This window comes from Amphibalanus amphitrite, unplaced genomic scaffold, assembly GCF_019059575.1.
Source record: "Amphibalanus amphitrite isolate SeventyFive unplaced genomic scaffold, NRLGWU_Aamphi_draft 000631F_arrow, whole genome shotgun sequence".
Lineage (NCBI taxonomy): Eukaryota > Metazoa > Arthropoda > Thecostraca > Balanomorpha > Balanidae > Amphibalanus > Amphibalanus amphitrite.
In genome coordinates this window covers 207,745-225,474 of record NW_024882125.1, presented here as the reverse complement: position 1 = coordinate 225,474, position 17,730 = coordinate 207,745, and the positions used below count along the sequence as shown (strand labels likewise).

Below are 17,730 nucleotides of genomic sequence, written 5' to 3'. Positions count from 1 at the left end.
TTCATGGGTATCATTTTGTGCAGGCCCGGTGTCTTGACAGTCTCGGGCCCTACCGATTTTTAGCCAGTGATGGCGCTGGACATAGCGTAAGACACATGACATTGGTGTCCTAAAACAAATCACTAGAGCCCTACCTACAAATTTCAGAAAGTGACTCGCATCATAATGAAAATGCGGCATCGATAATGCGACTGTGGCGTCATGTGTCACATGACGTCACTTTCCCATCTCGGTCGTGGTTCGTTTCAATACCTTTGTCGCCAACAATTCCTACAACCTTGTTAACCGAGCATCACTTGTGAATGTTTGTGGCAATAATCGAGGCAATAATATTGGTTTGTGGTGAATAGTTGAGCATTTTTCATATACACTGTGCATTTTTCCATATTCTGGAACAGGAATAGGATAGTTTGGAGACTGGAGCTTGCTCCTAATGTTCCTTACCTATCCTCTGGACCCACCTTTGTTGCGCCCACACCATTGAGCATTGATGTTGATTTTTCTCAGTGGACTCCGGAGTCTGACGTCCTAACTAGCTGCTCTTCGGCTTTTTAGCAGTCTTCCACACACTATCTCTTCAGTGGGCTAGCCCGCGTTCTTGAGCCTCCATTTGATTTATTGATTGTGGAGCGTAGTTACACGTTTAGGAAATGAGTGTAGTAGCTATCCTGAAAAGTAAAGGAGAGGCATATGGAGAAACAATTGAATCAAGTGCTATCGGAGGCCAGCCATTGTCAAGCAGACTTTCTGAGGTGCAGCAGAAAATAAATGAAAAGCTGACAGCTTTAGTTGAAAAGAAACCAGGTAAGCTTTGAGTGAAATGCAGTCATGAGAATGCATCAGCAGCAACGTGACACCTGTCAAATTAACTCTTATCAACATAACAGCTGGTAGCCCAGTGCTTAGTCATGGTGAAGTAATATTACTTTCAGGTCTGAATGGTTATGCTAAGGAATTGGAGTGTCTGAGGAATTACCTGATGAATCATGTCATTGTGCTAATATAGGTATCTTGCTAAATTTTGGAAGCATTAAACCCTGATACAGAATTGTTTTCTAGGAATTTTAGACATCAAACTAATGTAATGAATACCCTCTATAATGAAAATAGATTATTCACAAATAAAGCATCAAGTTGTAAATAAGGCATTCATCGATAGTGATAGGTAGGCAGGTAATGATCAGATACCATCGTTGAGGTCAATATGGGGACGATAGGGACTCCGCGAAGCGGGGCATCCACTTCATAACCGTCGTCCCTGCATCGGTCATACAAGTATAGCAGTGAGTGGCACACGGCCCTCAGCCCCTCAGTCGACCTCTACCTAAGTTGTGTTTCAGTAACGTCAGGTGAACAGACCAAGGTGATGGCATGAGTATAAAATGTCTCTACGAGGCATTATTGCCGGAGAGCTGCTCGTTGCGCGTCAGCCGCGGGGTTGCTTGTAATGCCCCAGGTGTTCACAGATATTATCTCCTCAGGAACAAACGGGACGGACCAGGCCGGCGGTGAGGACCAGAAAGATGTCCCGGAGGAGGACGACGAGGAAGACGATATTATCGATACCGTGCCTCCAAAGAAGAGAAAAACGTGACGTGATGACTATGCGAAGGCGACGGGGCTGGATTGTTATGCATCATTTTTGTAAATAAAACGTGCTCGTGATCGCGATCAAGGCAGTTATTCGTGTCCTTGATTGAAGATAGGCCGTGGTGTTCACTTCATTCCGCTCAATATCGGCTTTCATTGTGCTGTTTCGTACTCTGAACGTAGCTAAGCTAGTTAACTAGTTGTATCACAAGTATAGATCAGACGACTTCATTTATAGCAATTCCAACACACACTACAGCTCATGACTCACAGCATATACATTATACAATCCAAACCTATCCGATCACACAATGCCGGCGGCCCACTACAGACTGGCTCGGTGGGGCAGTAGCGCCGGCGGCCAGTGGCGCCGGCGGCCCGCCTCCGTCTCCAGCAGCGCCTCGAGGGCCGGCGGCACCAGCAGCGCGGCGCCCTCCACCAGGTGCAGCAGCCGGCTCTCGGGCGCGCCCAGCGCCCCGTGCGCCGCGTGCAGCCGCCGGCTGATCCAGTCGCCGTGGTCGGACACGTGCGCCACCGTCACGTGGCGGCCGGTGCGCGCCACCAGCAGCTGCAGCTCGATCCGGCGCCGCTCCGAGCGCGCCAGGCCGGGCGCGGCCACGTGGCGCAGCCGGCACGGAGCACCGAGCCGCGCCACTAGTGCCGTTACGGCCCGGAGACTCGCCTCGAACACGTCGTCGCCGTGCTCAGCGGCGCAGGCGGTCAGGTGGCGCACGGCGGACGCCTGCGGGGCGGCGGCGGGCGCGGCGGCCGGCGGTCGGTAGAGCCGGCCGACGGCGGCCAGCCGCAGCGGCAGCGCCGCCGTCGGCTGCCGGCTCTTGGCCAGCAGCGCGCAGACGGCCGGCAGCGAGGCGCCGCCCACCAGGTGCAGGCCCAGCGGCGAGTCGGGCGTGCCTTCGTGCCAGGCCGCCAGCCGCGCCACCTCACCGGGGTCGCCGAACTCGAGTCCGCAGCCCTCAGCCACCAGGCTCTTCACCGTGTCGGGGCAGCTGACGCGCGCGAACCCGGCGGCCACCAGCTGGGCGCAGGCGAACTCGAGCAGCGCCAGCTCGAGCTCGGCCGCCGCGCCGTGCAGGTAGTAGGCGCCCGAACTGACGTCGCTCGGCTCCACGTCAGCGAACAGCGGGTCGGTCGGCGGCAGCGGCACACGCTCCTGCGGCCCGGCGGCCCGCTCCGGCGGCGGCACCGGCTCCAGGCCGTCCTCGGCCTCCGGCGTCAGCGGGTGGAGGGTGTTGGGCAGGCGGGCCAGTCGCGGCAGCAGCTCCTCCTCCAGTCGCCAGAGCGGCTCCTGCAGGGCGCGCAGCCGCTCCTTGAGCGCCGCGCCGTCGCGCCGCAGCTGCTCCGTCTGCGCAGTGTCGGCCGACTGGCTGCGGCGCAGCTGGGCGCCGCGGGCGGCCACCTCGGCCCGGCGCCGGGTCAGCTCGGCCTTCTGCTCGGCCAGCCGCTGCAGCTCAGCGTGGCCGGCCAGCAGGGCGTCCAGGTCGAGCGCGGCGCGCCGGCAGCGCACGCTGTGTCGGAGCGCGGGCAGCGCGGCCGGCGCCAGCGCCTCGTCCAGGCACGGCCGCAGCACGGAGACGACGTGCTCGGCGCTGCGGCCGGACACGTACAGCGCCGACGGGAGGGCGGCGGCCGGCGCGCCGCTCAACAGACACCGCAGCAGCCGCATCGCCGGCGTCTGTCAGTCCGTCCTCACACACTCACAGTCACCACTCGGCGGGCAGATAATGTCTCAGTCCCGGGCCGGTCTACGCCGCGCCCTGGTCGGTCTCGGCCGCCGCCGGTTTGGGGCCCGGTCGGACCGCAGCCGACGGAGGGCCGTGCGACACGTGCAGCGTCTCGTCGTTGACTCGGGTGAAGCCGCTGTACTCCAGCACGCGGATCGTCTCAGACTGTGAGGCGCTCATAAGACGCTTGACTGAAACACAAGAAAGGGAAGGGTCACAAAGGGCTGACACGCAGAGGCGGGTCACAAACGGCTGATATGCAAGAGAGACATGTAAGACAAAACTCGATGAAAGGCCAGACAAAGCCTATGAGCTTGGGTGTTGTCGTATTAGGGGTGCGCTGGCTTTCGGGGCTTCATAGGCTCGAACCGAACACTGAATAATCGAGGGCTCTGATAAGGTATACAATTTTACAGTGGACTCGAATCCAGAGTATCGCGTTCACAGACTTCCATGGAATCGGTCTGCATTTTTCCGCATAAGATTTCAATGGTGTTTTCCTGACGAGTTTTCAATGTTTCCAATCTAACATCGAAATTCTATTGGAAAGATGGGACGCCTTCTTTCGACTAGTTGGCGATGCTGATAGCATGGGATTAGGGAGGCGTGCAGTACCGCGATTGCAACGCATGCAGTTAGACTCCACAAGGGGCTGCTATATCTGATAGTACCGTCGCAAATCGTTGTTATCGGCGCAGAGCGCGGCGCATGTCGCCCCGATAGGCGCCGTTTCTCGGGACCCGGGCACTGAGTGGTCCTGACGGCTCTTTGTCCGTTTGCTGCGTCACGGGCCCACGGCTGACTCAGCCGACTGGCCGGTATCAGCACGTCTCAGCCCCGACGGCACTGAGGTCGGTCAGCAGCACTGTCCGGCCGGTCCGGCCAGGGTCATCACAAAAGGCTGTCCCTCGATACTGATGCCGTACCTGCTCGATGATGTCCCATTGATCAACAGATTTCTTGAATCTAGCTTAACTTTGGTAAAGGTGCTCTAACACCCATATTAACTACGTTTTACAAGACTGGAGGTCTTTTGAAGGTGGTCACGTGGCCGGGCCTCATAGAGCTGCCGTCCACTGGGGAGTGAGAGTCGAAGCCCTCTGAGCCCTCACAGGCCGGTGTGACCGGAGGGTCTAAGCCCCACGACTGGCTTGAACCTTCCAAGGCCGGTGTTCTCCCGTCCCCGAAGCGGACGGGTAATCTTCTATGGTCAGAAGACCGTCATACTTCTACAGAGGCTGAGAATTCTTGAGGAAAATGTGGTGTCAACCGAACTGATACCGTATCACAGAGGGCAATCCTATCAGCAAGTGACCTTGGAATACGTTCCTGGTGGGTTTAGCGGCGTAGTGCTTAACCTGCGCTGAACTTTTAGCCGAATGCTATTGACAGAGTGGCTGTGGAGGGAATTTAGCGCCCCCAGAAAGCATCCGAAGCTAAGCATCATAAGCGTAGACTCGCAAGGCGGCGATAAAAAGGATCCCCAATGCACATCTTAAGCACCCCCTAACACTTTAATTTTGAGATCACGTTACTGGTCAACGGAATGTCAAAGGTCTAAATTGAGCACATCCACAGGCTTTTATGAGCTCTAGCGAACGCAGTGATTGCTTTTGCTGCATTAGCTGTCCCCCTATCCGCTCGTCTCGTCCCTTACCGTTTCATCTTAATGTAGAAGCAGGAGAGCGTGCACGAGAGGACGAGGAAGATTGCGACGGCGGCGGTGGCGCCGGCCAGCGCGGCGCTGTGGTCCTCCAGCAGCTGCTGCGCCGACGAGAAGCAGCCGTGCTCGTAGTAGGAGTTCTTGTCAGTCGGCTGCTGCTCGCAGGGCAGCTGGGTGCCGTTGGCGCCCGGTCGGCAGCAGCTGGAGGGCACCTCGGTGGCGATCGAGCTGTGGTTGCTCCAGTCGGCTCCGCCGCGCACGCCGCAGCACTGGAAGTCGCGCTGCAGGAAGTCCCAGACGGCCGTGACCTCTGTGTCGTTGCCGTAGCGGCCCATCGACTCCAACAGGTCGCGCTGAACGACGTCCGCCTCCGGTCCGGCGGCCACCAGCGCCGACACGAACCCGGCCACCGTCAGGATGAACAGCAGGACGCTGAAGCAGCCGAACAGGCCCAGCAGGCAGGTGTTCTGCAGCATGGCGCCGCAGCAGCCCAGGAAGCTGACCACCAGCACCAGGGTGGCCACGGCGGTCAGCAGGAGGGCGGCGCCGCGCGACACGCTCACGCCCAGCACCGACTCCAGATGCGGGTGCTCCGAGGACAGGGCGTCCACGCTGACCGTCAGCAGCGCCAGCGCGCCGGCGAACAGCACCAGGTTCTGCACCAGCAGCCAGAACCGCAGCAGCTTGACGCTCCGGCAGCAGGCCATGGTGATCCGCCGCGGGTCCGAAAGTAAATAGGTAGGTAGATCCGCCGCCGGTCCGTAGACAGGTAGGTTGGTAGATACGCCGCGGGTCCGTAGACAGGTAGGTAGCCGGTCGGTCAGTCGGCCGGTCGGACGGATCGCTGTCGCTCGCGGCCCCTCGGTCGGTCTGTGGCGTCGGTCGGCCAGTGCCGCCGTCCTCCTGTGCTGATAAGATTACCGCCGTGCGGCTTCTGAGCTGACCGAAGGTCGGCGATGTGGCGCGGTGGCGCAACTGCGTCAGCGGTACCGGGCGTGCTCGGCGGCCGAGGTCGCACGGCCGCGGCGCACGGCACAACAAACGGGACTGGGCACAGGCGGACCGTGTGCACGGTTGACCGCGTTCACAAGGCGGATGGTTGCCTATATGCGAGCTCCAACTGCGAGTCCGTAAAGTAAAACTTCCCGACTGCAAAAATTGGCAGCAGCCGTGAAGGATCTTGCCATGCGTTCATTCGCATTTTCGGATATTTATTAGCTTTGCCATTGTTTGCTTAACGCATAATAGAAGGTTCAGAAAAAATGTCATTACTGCTGTTTCGCAATGTGGGATACAGGATATTATATTGCTGCGACATGCGAATTGCGAATGGGCACTACGTCAGCTTCTGAGACGCTCCCAATCGGCCAGCGCCACCTAGTTCTGTCTGAGCAGCACCTTTCGGTCAGTCGCCTGTTCAGGTCGTAGCGAAGGTGCTGAGATCAGAGACAACCACAAGCTTTCAGAGGTTCATGTGTGGGGCTGCATAGTAGCATATGGCTCATCAATATGAAAAAAAAACGGGATAGCCAGGCACTCTCGTTAAAATTCAGTTGTTCACTAGGCCAAGTCCATTAGAACACAAATCAGCTTGGAGCAGCACATCCCAGGGGTAGAGGGGGTACACATTTTCCATGCAAACACAAAACTGTAAGCGTCGAAAGGTCAACAGCTGCAGTAATAGAATATGCTTCAGTCTAGCTCTGATATGTGGACGTATGCATTGGTTATATACGCTAAGCCGAGGTGCATGCCTGTGCGCCCTCCCCCCCTCCCCCCGTTCATAAAACATTTATTGTCTAAGAAAGGGGCGGCACATGAAACCCTTCGATGAATCTCTGTGGAGTGTGGACCCCGCGGGGTCCGGGGCGCCGCCCCAGCCTCTCTCCCGTCCGTAGCCACCAGCCACTGACCTCTGTTGATCTTGTCGGTCCTCTCGTCGCCGGTCAGCTCGCGCTGCTGCCTCTGGCGGTACCACAGCCAGCCCACAGCCAGCAGCGTGTTCCAGCCAACGAAGAAGTACGCCACCGATAAGCGCCGCTCCCAGCGGAACGCCACCTGTCGGGAGCGGCAGAGCGGCGGCCAGGACCGGCGTCAGCTGCGGGCTCCCGGTGACAAGCAGCTCTCACAGTGAAAACTGATCAGTCATCACGTCAGATTGTAATGTTAACTCACTGGGCTGGAATCTACTTGCACGATCGATGCATAGGTATCAACGAATAACTGAATATTGAATCTGTACATATTAAATGTCTAGACTGAAATTTTCATTAAAATTGTTTCCTAACAACTGTTATAATGCTTACCTCTTCACTGATTTGTGGGAAGTACTGGCGAATGAACCTCCTAGTCCATGGGGCTCTCCGCCTCACAGGCATACTCCTGAAATCAATTATGCATGTCATTAAATCTTGAGCCAAAGCGAAGCTGTAACTTGGCTAAGGTAACTCCTTTACTTTTGGTCACCAGTTCAAGCTCCTCAGAAAAAAAAACTAGGAGCTAATGTGTAGCTCTATGACAGCATTCAAATAGTACTAGTAGCCTATATGTATAGCCAGAGTAACTGGGACCTGCACCCACAGTCAAAACTCAAAGGCCAAAAATACATTAGATCTTTTCCTAGTGATGTCCTAGTTAGACCAGAAAAAAGGTGGGGTCTGAGAGAGAATGAAGCAATCATGCTCCAGTTCAGGAACATATCGCAGTGAAAAAAGAAAAATATTGCAACTTGTTTTTCTTCATATTCATAGGGTGTTTCTTAAAATGTGCTTCTCAAAATTGTGTTTTTTTACCTTAACTTTACCTAAACTCCATAGTGACCTACCCTGGTTGGCAGTCAGAAAGCATGCATCCCACTTTCATTTTTGGAAACAAGGAGAGGTGCTACACCCAGAGATGTAGGTCATAGGTTAGAGGTTGTAGGTTAGGTTGTGTTAGGTTAGCAGGTTAGTTTTGATTTAGTTTGAAAGAATCATCTCTAAGTATGACACTTCTCCTTGGTTGCAACTTGCAAAAATAAGTGTGACGCTTGCTTTATGACTTCCCCCTAGTCAAATGACCTTAACAGCTAACCACTACCTAACTCTTCAATGCAAAAATTGACCATCACCCTTAGTCACTAGTCAGGCAAAATCAAATCTGACATTTCTCAGTGCTGAAGGTAAAATTTAAATGCTGAAGTGAAATGAAATTTGAAAATGAGTCCTAGGTGAGCAAATTGCCAATAAAACTGGACCAGCAAATCAATTTAAGAGGTCAAAAAGTACGCAAGCACAAACATACACAAAATACTTCTTTTTTTTTGCAAATTTAGTCCAAATCAAGTCCAAATGGTTGAATGGGCAGATTTGAGGAATCAGAGCCTGCACTAAGCATGGCTTGTTGCGCTAGCCCTGACCCCACCACCAGATCGCACAATTCCTGAGCTCTGTTCGCTCCCGTTTATTTATCAGTAGGCTGCAAGCATGCTGCTACTTCAACTTCTTGGCTCCTCATTGGTCGAATTCAAGTGGTCTATTTGTTACACCAGTTACACCAATGAGAGGCCAAGAAGAGCCAGCAATAACCTCCTTATATGGGGAAAACCGACAGTACGCTGATATAAAAACAGCGACCTAACAGAGCTCAGTTATATGGCAGGATTTTGTCCAAACGTATAGCGTGCCCTCACGACTGGACATGGTCCCCTCCTCCGCTCACTCACGTTACCTGGCTTCTGTGCAGCCCCTGCCACAGACACGCACGCCATTACACGAAAGAGCCAAATTGAAATGTGGCCGCCCGCGCCAGGGCTTGAAATGGGCTCTCACTACCGGCTTAGCGTCAAATTCCGGCGCTCTTAACCACTCTGCTACAGAGAGGATTGTTATCTGTATCCTTGGGCAGTGGATATATTCCAATAGCCCATTTTTATTTCACTCAAAGCTTCACAATACTGATTCTGATACAACGGTAAGCAGGTACCAGTACCGGCGACAACAAGTTAATTTGAATTGTTTAAATTAAAATGTGATTGCTGAAAGAAAGGTACCAGCATTGGATCATGCATCATAGCAATAGCCAATCAAAGCACAAAGTATGTCAACCTCTTCATTGAGTTTTTACCTTTAAAATAAAATGATCGATACCATAAATTTGCTCTACAACTATTTCCAATAGACAATTATAAAATTGATTCCAGGACAAATCTTCGTATGGCATTTCTTCGTCGCGCAATTCTTCGTCCGCATTTCTTCGTCCGCAAATCTTCGTCGGCGCATTTATTCGTGTCGCATTATTTCGTCTCGCATTTCTTCGTAAGCGCAAATATTCGTAGCGCATTTCTTCGTTTCCGCATTTCTTCGTCGGCGCATTTCTTCGTCAAGCATTTTTTCGTCCACGCATTTCTTCGTCTACGCAAATCTTCGTCCGCATTTCTTCGTCCACGCAAATCTTCGTCTGCGCATATCTTCGTCCGCAAATCTTCGTCCCCGCAAATCTTCGTCCGCAAATCTTCGTCCGCATTTTTTCGTCCACGCATTTCTTCGTCTACGCAAATCTTCGTCCGCATTTCTTCGTCCACGCAAATCTTCGTCCCGGCAAATCTTCGTCCGCAAATCTTCGTCCGCAAATCTTCGTCCGCAAATCTTCGTCCGCATTTTTCGTCCACACATGTCTTCGTCCACGCAAATCTTCGTCCGCAAATCTTTGTCTGCGCATATTTTCGTCCGCAAACCTTTGTCTGCGCTATCTTCGTCCATTCGTCCACAACTGTGGTTCAATAAAACCATGAAGAAATATCAGACCATTGCAAGTGAATGACGAATTTAACCCGCGACCTGGTGGGGGGGGCTATTTTTTGCCCCCCCCCCCTCCAGACTTTTCGATATATCTCCAGAACCGCTGCGCCGATCGTCACCAAACTTTCAGTACCCTCCCGGACATCAATTTTACACATTGTGACCGAAAAATTTTCCAAAGGCTATGATAGGTTGGCCGGAAATGACGTCAGAGTGACGTCATGTTCTGTCGTTTTCGACCCAAAAAGGGTTTTGCGGGAAGAGCTGTCAGGCCTATAGCTTTGCAAATACAGAAAAATGATTAAAACATAAAAGCTGTAGAATCAACAGGGCTACAAAACTGCTATCTCGGATTTTTGAAATTTTTGGATTTTGACCCCCAAAAATCAAAAAATATTTTTTTTGGATATAATAATCGAAAAATCCAAAAAGTTTTTTGAATTTCGCAAAAACCGGAATATATGTGATAGTCCTTACCGCCTTCCATTTACATACCAAATTTGAGATTGATACCTCTTTTTTTGGCGAAGTTATAGCGAAAAAAACTGTTCAAAATTGATGACGTCAAATTTTCAAACTCAATTTTTGAGCAATTCTAGACCCCGTAGCGCAAAACAAAGACCACCATTAGACTCCCCGTGACGAGCTGCATCGAATCAATACCCATTTTATGCAAAACTATCAACTTTAAAATTTGACCTTTTTTGGCCTGACCTTGACCTGACCTTGACCTGAACTTCACCAGAAAGTGACCTAAGCCGTACCTGATAGTCTTATAACCAACACCATTGAGTTGGAAATGAAAAATTGGCCATAAAACATGCATCACACAACCCTAGTAAAGTTGGGCTCATGTGACCTGACCTGTGACCCTTGGTGACCTGACCTGTGACCTGACCTGGTATTGTCAGTGACCTCTAATAGCAACATATCTACTAGGCAACTGATGCCCTATCGCTGATTCTCGACAAAATGCGTTTTCCTCGGTGTTATAGCGCATTCCCTAGAAGACCCGTGAACGGTGAAACATTCCATCTTTGACCTGACCTGTGACGTCATCGGTGACCCCGAGGTCAATGAAATTTGGTTTCCTTCAACAAATTTGACAGGCCTTTCGAACGCCGTTTGAATTTTGTGGATCCGTCCAGTAGTTTCGGAGATATGAGGGGGGGGCAAAAAATAGCCCCCCCCCCCCACCAGGTCGCGTTATAAACAGACCCCACCAGGGCGCGGGTTAATGCATGGAATGGATGATCGAAACTTTTGAAGTCAGGTAGATGAGGTCAGTCAGGTGAAGCTATTGTATTTGGGAGCCGACAATTGTAACATTCCATATCATTTGTGTCCCGGACATTCTTTTTTTTCGCGGTCGATGAATGACAAAATAATCTCTTGTACCCTCGCCGGCATAGGCGGCGGAACGGGGAGGGCACCGGGGCACCGTTCCCCTCTTTAATTTTGGCCTTTTAACAGTAGCCCTATGGTCGTTGCATGGAAAGAATGGGACTAAAAGTCGGCAGTGCCGTGCCCCCCCCCCCTAATTGAAAGTGTTCCGCCGCTACTGCTTGCCGGACCTATTTTTTTGTCTACATACACGCCGGCCGAGGGGGGGGGGGGGCGGGTACGACTCCCCCCCCCCATCGCCGTTTCGCCACTGGTGGAGCTAGCGCGTCGCGGAAAAAACGAGCGTGTGCTCCGTTACGAGACGCAGAGATTAATACCCGATTTTAAGGCCTTCTAAGTCAGGGGTCGGCTTACGGCCCGCGGGCCGGATCCGGCCAGGTGGGTGACGGTTGGATCCGGCCCGCGACCATCTGACGTCCGGCCCGCGGCTGGTATCAGCGACTTACATCGTGTTCCGGCCCGCGGTTCTTTCAGAAGTCGACTCCGATATAAAAGTGACTTAAATGTGCTTTGGCACAATAGTTCTTCCTTCGCACACTTCATGAGTTTATAAACACTATTTGCGGCCTGCGGGTTGGGTTCATGTGGTGACCCTTGGTGACCTGACCTGCGACCTGACCTGGTATGACCAGTGACCTCTAATAGCAACATATGTACTAGATAACTGGCGCCCTATCGCTGATTTTCGACAAAATGCGCTTTACTCGGTGTTATAGCGCTTTCCCTAGAAGACCCGTGAACGGTGAAACATGTTATCTTTGACCTGACCTGTGACGTCATCGGTGACCTCGAGGTCAATGAAATTTAGCTTCCTTCCACAAATTTGACAGGGCTATCGAACGCCGTTTGAATTTTCCGGATCCGTCCAGTAGTTTCGGAGATACGGGGGGGGGGGGGGAAATGCCCCCCCCCCCCACCGCCTGGAAGGTTAAACGAGTAGACCACGTGAAGCCGCCAAGTGCACGCAGCCAGCAGTCGTTGATGCTGCGCGCAAAAGCTGCTGACCAAATCTTACCGTTGCAAGTTTTGTCTTTAAGTAGAAGTAGACAAGAACACCCGCAAATGGTGTTTATAAACTCATGAAGTGTGCGAAGGAAGAACTAGGTATTGTGCCAAAGGTCATTTCAGTCACTTTTATATCGGAGTCGATTTCTGAAAGAACCGCGGGCCGGAACACGATGTAAGTCGCTGATACCAGCCGTGGGCCGGACGTCAGATGGTCGCGGGCCGGATCCAACCGTCACCCACCTGGCCGGATCCGGCCCGCGGGCGGTATGTCGACCCCTGACCTAGAAGGCCTTAACCCTCGCCCGCACATGGGGGGGTGGTTGCCACCCCCCCCCCCCAGGTAGTCTTTCTGCTCTGCACTCAACATTTTTAGAGCTATAGGGCTGATTTTTCGTATAGCTGCTCCTCTATCCTTTCTTGATGTCCACTGAAAATTTAAAGTTTCTGTGATTTTTGGTTTCGGAGATATGACCTTGTTTTTCAGGTCATGTCATGACCCAAATGGCCAATTCTCAACATCTTGCGTTTGTCATGGGCCTTGTGAGCTTTTGACACCCTGATTTCGGCATTTTTTGCCAGTCTTACCTCCCACCTATCATGGAACATGTTGTTCGACGATGTACAGGGGTCAAGGTCAGGGTCAAGGTCAACCTAGGTCATCTAAGATAATTGCGTTTTAGGCAAGCTGAATTTACTTTTTGTGAAGTTTTTTGACTGCATTTTTGGTAAAAGCTTCTCAGATCATGATTTCATGTAATATGGACCCAAAAACAATCGGTGCACACATCAGTATACACACAGACACACACAGACATACAAACACATATAATTGACCTTGACCTAACTTGACCTGAAATGACCTCAGCAGCAAAATTCTGGTCGGGTAGTGTGACAAAGAGGTTCTAGCTGGCTTGGTACCAGAAAACAGCATCGTCATCGGTATTTGATAAGCAGCGCACTTGATATCCAACGGTGACCCAAAACAGCAACATTTTTTAGTTTGACCTGACCTGGAAGGTCAATGACTGACCTGAGAAGGTAAAACTGGGTATCATTGGATTCGTCTCTTCCCAAAGAATCTTTTGGTCTTTACCGCTAAGCTCTATCTCCAACAGGAACGAAATGGCGCGGGGGGGGGGGTGGCAACCACCCCCCCCCCCCATGTGCGTTCTAGGATGGGAAAATGGCATGTGCGGGCGAGGGTTAAAATCGGGTATTAATCTCTGCTTCTCGTAACGGCGCACACGCTCGTTTTTCCGCGACGCGCTAGCTCCACCAGTGGCGAAACGGCGATGGGAGGGGGGGTCGTACCCGCCCCCCTCGGCCGACGTGTACCTATGTAGAAAACAAATAGGTCCGGCGAGCAGTAGCGGCGGAACACCTTCAATTAAAGGGGGGGGGGGCACGGCACTGCCGACTTTTGGTCCCATTCTTTCCATGCAACGCCCATAGGGCTACTGTTAAAAGGCCAAAATTAAAGAGGGGAACGGTGCCCCGGTGCCCTCCCCGTTCCGCCGCCTATGCCGGCGAGGGCACAAGAGATTATATTGTCATTCAACGACCGCGAAAAAAAGAATGTCCGGGACACAAATGATATGGAATGTTACAATTGTCGGCTCCCAAATACAATAGCTTCACCTGACTGAGTGATCTCATCTGCCATGACTTCAAAAGTATCGATCATCCATTCCATGCATTAAATTCGTCATTCACTTAAATGGTCTGATATTTCTTCATGGTTTTATTCAACCACATTTGTGGACGAATGTTTGCGGAGACGAAGATAGCGCAGACAAAGATTTGCGGACGAAGATTTGCGGACAAAGATTTGCGTGGACGAAGAAATGCGTGGACGAGAAATGCGGACGAAGATTTGCGGACGAAGATTTGCGGACGAAGATTTGTGGACGAAGATTTGCCGGGACGAAGATTTGCGTGGACGAAGAAATGCGGACGAAGATTTGCGTAGACGAAGAAATGCGTGGACGAAAAAATGCGGACGAAGATTTGCGGACGAAGATTTGCGGGGACGAAGATTTGCGGACGAAGATATGCGCAGACGAAGATTTGCGTGGACGAAGAAATGCGGACGAAGATTTGCGTAGACGAAGAAATGCGTGGACGAAAAAATGCTTGACGAAGAAATGCGCGGACGAAGAAATGCGGATACGAAAAAATGCGCTACGAATATTTGCGCTTACGAAGAAATGCGAGACGAAGTTATGCGACACGAATAAATGCGCCGACGAAGATTTGCGGACGAAGAAATGCGGACGAGGAATTGCGCGACGAAGAATTGCCATACGAAGATTTGTCCGGTTACGATAAAATTATAAATATTTTCCCATGCTCGCAAAAATAATTTTCGTCTCGGTGTCACAGCTGCGTAATAAATGTATACAATTACAAAAGAACTTCTGTCAATCCAACAGCAGTTTCATTTCGGGATATTATTCGACTGCTCAGCGGATTATTATTTTTTTTTTTATATAAATATTGCAATTCCCAAGACAAGCACTTACCCTGCAGCTGCCTGCAGCTATCCCAAGGGCCTGTTTTGTTTTTATTTTTGTTAGGGCCCTGTTTTAGCGCATGACGATACCAGGATTTTGGCACTCTGTTTTCTGGGAAACTGTAAGCTCGGCCATTTTTGCTTCCTTTCCATAGACACTGAGAGCCCCTGAGAGCCAACACCTGAGCTCTGTTCGCACCCCGTTTATTTATGAGCAGACTTATGACGTCGGCGGTCGATTTACGTCACGGGACATGACGTCATCACTGCAAGCTACGTGCTACGTGAAAGAGACATATATGATGCTGTAATGACATTGGTGGCGCACATCAACGAATGCTCTCCGCACTGTTTTATGTGTTTATTGTTTCACATAGGTATGTTGCAAGGCTATATAAGTATGTTGTGATTATATTCGGTTTTGAAAATTTATTTTTAGTGTTATTTGATTTTATATGCTGTTTATTTGTTCAGCCATAGGTGACAGGCATAGAACGTTCATTTTCTATTTGTAAACGATTTTACCTGTGTTTTTTGTTTTTGTTTTGGAGTACCTACTTCATAGAAGAGCATTTCAATTTAGTGTTTGATTGTGTCAGAATATGTGTGTTAAAATGCAATATTTTGCTTCATTAGATTTGCTGTCCCCTGAAGTTTGTAAGGATTAAAATACTTGGCCACTCAATATTGTCATTTTATTTCCCAATTTATGTTCACATGATTATTTATTATAAGTAGGTACTGTGTGGTGATACTTTTGCTGTTTCTTCCTTCAAATTATTGTTATTGCCTTGTGTTTTATCTTGGTATACCTATCCATGTAATTTTTTATCTTAAATATAGGAAAATATTCCCAAGAAGGCACTGAATTCATAGCACTCGTATCGTACATGTGGTGATTGTTGTGATGTGTATCCCGGACCGTGAAGCTTGAAAGCCTACTTATGTGCCACAATTTTTAATATTCAAGTTGATTTTTAATGATGAAATTATAAAAAGTTGTTCAGAACCTTGCACGGACTGGTTTGCATATGGAATGATAAATTAACAGTTCTCATCAATCCAAAACAAAAATATGGCACATGCTCATGACAACATTTACTGCAGGTCTTTGACCATTTGCTGGAAAATGCCTTCCGCCAGCTGTCCGGTAAAGTCTTCAGACCTGAGGCATCATCCTGTTATCACTCTGAATAGCTTGGTGAGGTTGCTGAAGGCCTCTATTACTGCTTCCTCTGAGGCTCTGACCCTGAGGTGCTTGAGCAATAAGCATTTTGGACTTTAAAGGAGGGAGTGAATTTTCTGATCCCTTGTTTTCTTGGCAGGTGATTTATCGCTGCTTAGGGCCAGCGGCCCATCGGACAGCCTTGAGAAGACCGCCGCACGCTGTTTGCAGTCCGTCGACCACCTGTCTTCAACGGACGGACGCCCTCGGTCCCACTCAGCAATTGACTGAAGCCTATCGCGCCGATATGCTCGCTCATCTTCCATCCTCGCCCTGCCTGATGGTTTAAACGACCCGGGCTGTGGTCCCTGAGGTTCGGAACCCGTCTCGCTGGCCTGCCAGCAGGAGGCCTGGCGCTCGTCGCAGACGAGCGCTGCAGTGTGGCCAGTGAACCTGATGCTTCACTGGCCACACTGCTGGCACTGATACTGCACATCGCACAGTTCGTTATATAACAATTGAACACATGTGAGGCGTGATTTATTTGTAGATATTTGTAAACAGCCTATGATTTTTGGCATTGATTCGTTGTGTGACGTTGTTTTGTTCGCATGTGGCCATGCGGATAAGGCTACTGGCCAGTGGCCATAGCTTATCCTTCTCGTTAAATTTGTTATCTGGAAATAAATGTCACCACTCACCATAAATGTGTTCTACATGGGCAACGACTAACTATTCTACTGTACATTTTACGGATGTCACATTTCATGGTGCTTCAGGATAGATATCACAAGCGTCGTACTTCTTTGTTGCGTTGATGACGCACCTGTAACGCCGGCGCAGGCAATAACAGCCGGACACAGGCTGACACGCGCTATTCACCGATGGGCATATGAACAGATGGGTGTCGTGATCGTGGGCATGATACTGCCTAGACTCGGCAATAATTAGGGCATTTTTAATTCTCGCCGAACCTATCGGTTTTCTTCATCAGATGCCGTTTAGGGGGAGGGTAGATGGACTCTGCCCTCCCCGCCCCTCGCCATTTCGGACTAAATTGCGACATTTTAGGGCCGTGCAGAGGTTCACTTACGACGTCCCAAGTCAGTAACCTGACCTGACCTAATAATGTGGTCGGTGTGAAGATCCGTCTTTAATGTTCAAGTGCGCCAGCTTTCATCTCTATACCAGCGCCTTCCGAGCAATTACCTTAAAAAAAAACGTCGAGGGCGACACCCGAACCCCCTCTTCTCGGTGGCGAGGGCTAGGGGTAGTGCTTATTAAGGGAGAATGGCTGTGCTATTTGACTGTGCCATTCGAGCCCTACCAACACCTGTGATGAACCGACGCCCGGTGCGAAAGGAACATCGGCGTTCTCGGCCAGTAGCGGCGGAACACTCTGCCGACTTTTGGTCCCATTCTAAATTCTTTCCATGCAACGCCCATAGGGCTAATGTAAAAATGTCAAAATCAAAGGGGGCACGGTGCCCCGGTGCCCTCCCCATTCCGCCGCCTATGTTCTCGGCAAAGTTGCCAATGATTTGCAAAGTTTGAATGATTCACTGCATAATGCCAAGTCCTTTTGGCTCCTGCGAGATGTCGCTAGCGCGTTGATGAAGTTCAATATAGAGGTCACTAGCGTCGAGCCATGAAACCCAAGATTACTTTCATGAAACCTACGCAGCTAAGGGATGGGGCTGCAGACAAAAGTACGCCAAAAGTACGTCGTGACCGTGGTCTCCGCTGCTAAGCGACAATCAAAAGGGACATTGCTCAGCTTGTTTGGCGCACGTGTGACAGCGGCGCGGGGCGCGCCCAAATCGGCCGCGCCTTCGCTGCGGTTGGCCCACAGCGACCGCACGAACTCT

General features: G+C 50.9%; 2 protein-coding genes and 1 long non-coding RNA gene across 4 annotated transcripts; 1 reads left to right on the top strand and 2 right to left on the bottom strand.

Moving 5' to 3' along the window:
• Positions 1–294: 294 nt before the first annotated feature.
• LOC122363637 lies at positions 295–1,671 on the top strand. Its single transcript, XR_006253396.1, has 2 exons — positions 295–804; positions 1,482–1,671. It is a non-coding gene; the product is annotated as an uncharacterized LOC122363637 (long non-coding RNA).
• Positions 1,672–1,802: 131 nt separating this feature from the next.
• Positions 1,803–9,177, bottom strand: LOC122363620 (serine--tRNA synthetase-like protein Slimp). 2 transcript variants are annotated; one of them, XM_043333117.1, is made up of 4 exons: positions 9,100–9,177; positions 7,302–7,377; positions 6,909–7,053; positions 1,803–3,523 (listed from the first exon to the last, which is right to left on the bottom strand). In XM_043333117.1, exon 4 carries the CDS (start codon positions 3,272–3,274, stop codon positions 1,916–1,918), a length of 1,359 nt encoding a protein of 452 aa, XP_043189052.1. In that variant the 5' UTR covers positions 3,275–3,523; positions 6,909–7,053; positions 7,302–7,377; positions 9,100–9,177; the 3' UTR covers positions 1,803–1,915. The 2 variants fall into 2 exon arrangements, with proteins under 2 accessions (XP_043189052.1, XP_043189053.1); XM_043333118.1 differs by lacking the exons at positions 6,909–7,053; positions 7,302–7,377; positions 9,100–9,177 and adding an exon at positions 4,990–5,867.
• On the bottom strand, positions 4,986–5,702 carry LOC122363628 (CD63 antigen-like). Its single transcript, XM_043333129.1, has one exon. It carries the CDS (start codon positions 5,700–5,702, stop codon positions 4,986–4,988), a length of 717 nt encoding a protein of 238 aa, XP_043189064.1.
• Positions 9,178–17,730: the final 8,553 nt, after the last annotated feature.

What these genes read in the sequence shown, in the direction of transcription:
- LOC122363620 (XM_043333117.1), bottom strand. Translation starts at nt 3,274, where the DNA reads ATGCGGCTGCTGCGGTGTCTGTTGAGCGGCGCGCCGGCCGCCGCCCTC.
- LOC122363628 (XM_043333129.1), bottom strand. Translation starts at nt 5,702, where the DNA reads ATGGCCTGCTGCCGGAGCGTCAAGCTGCTGCGGTTCTGGCTGCTGGTG.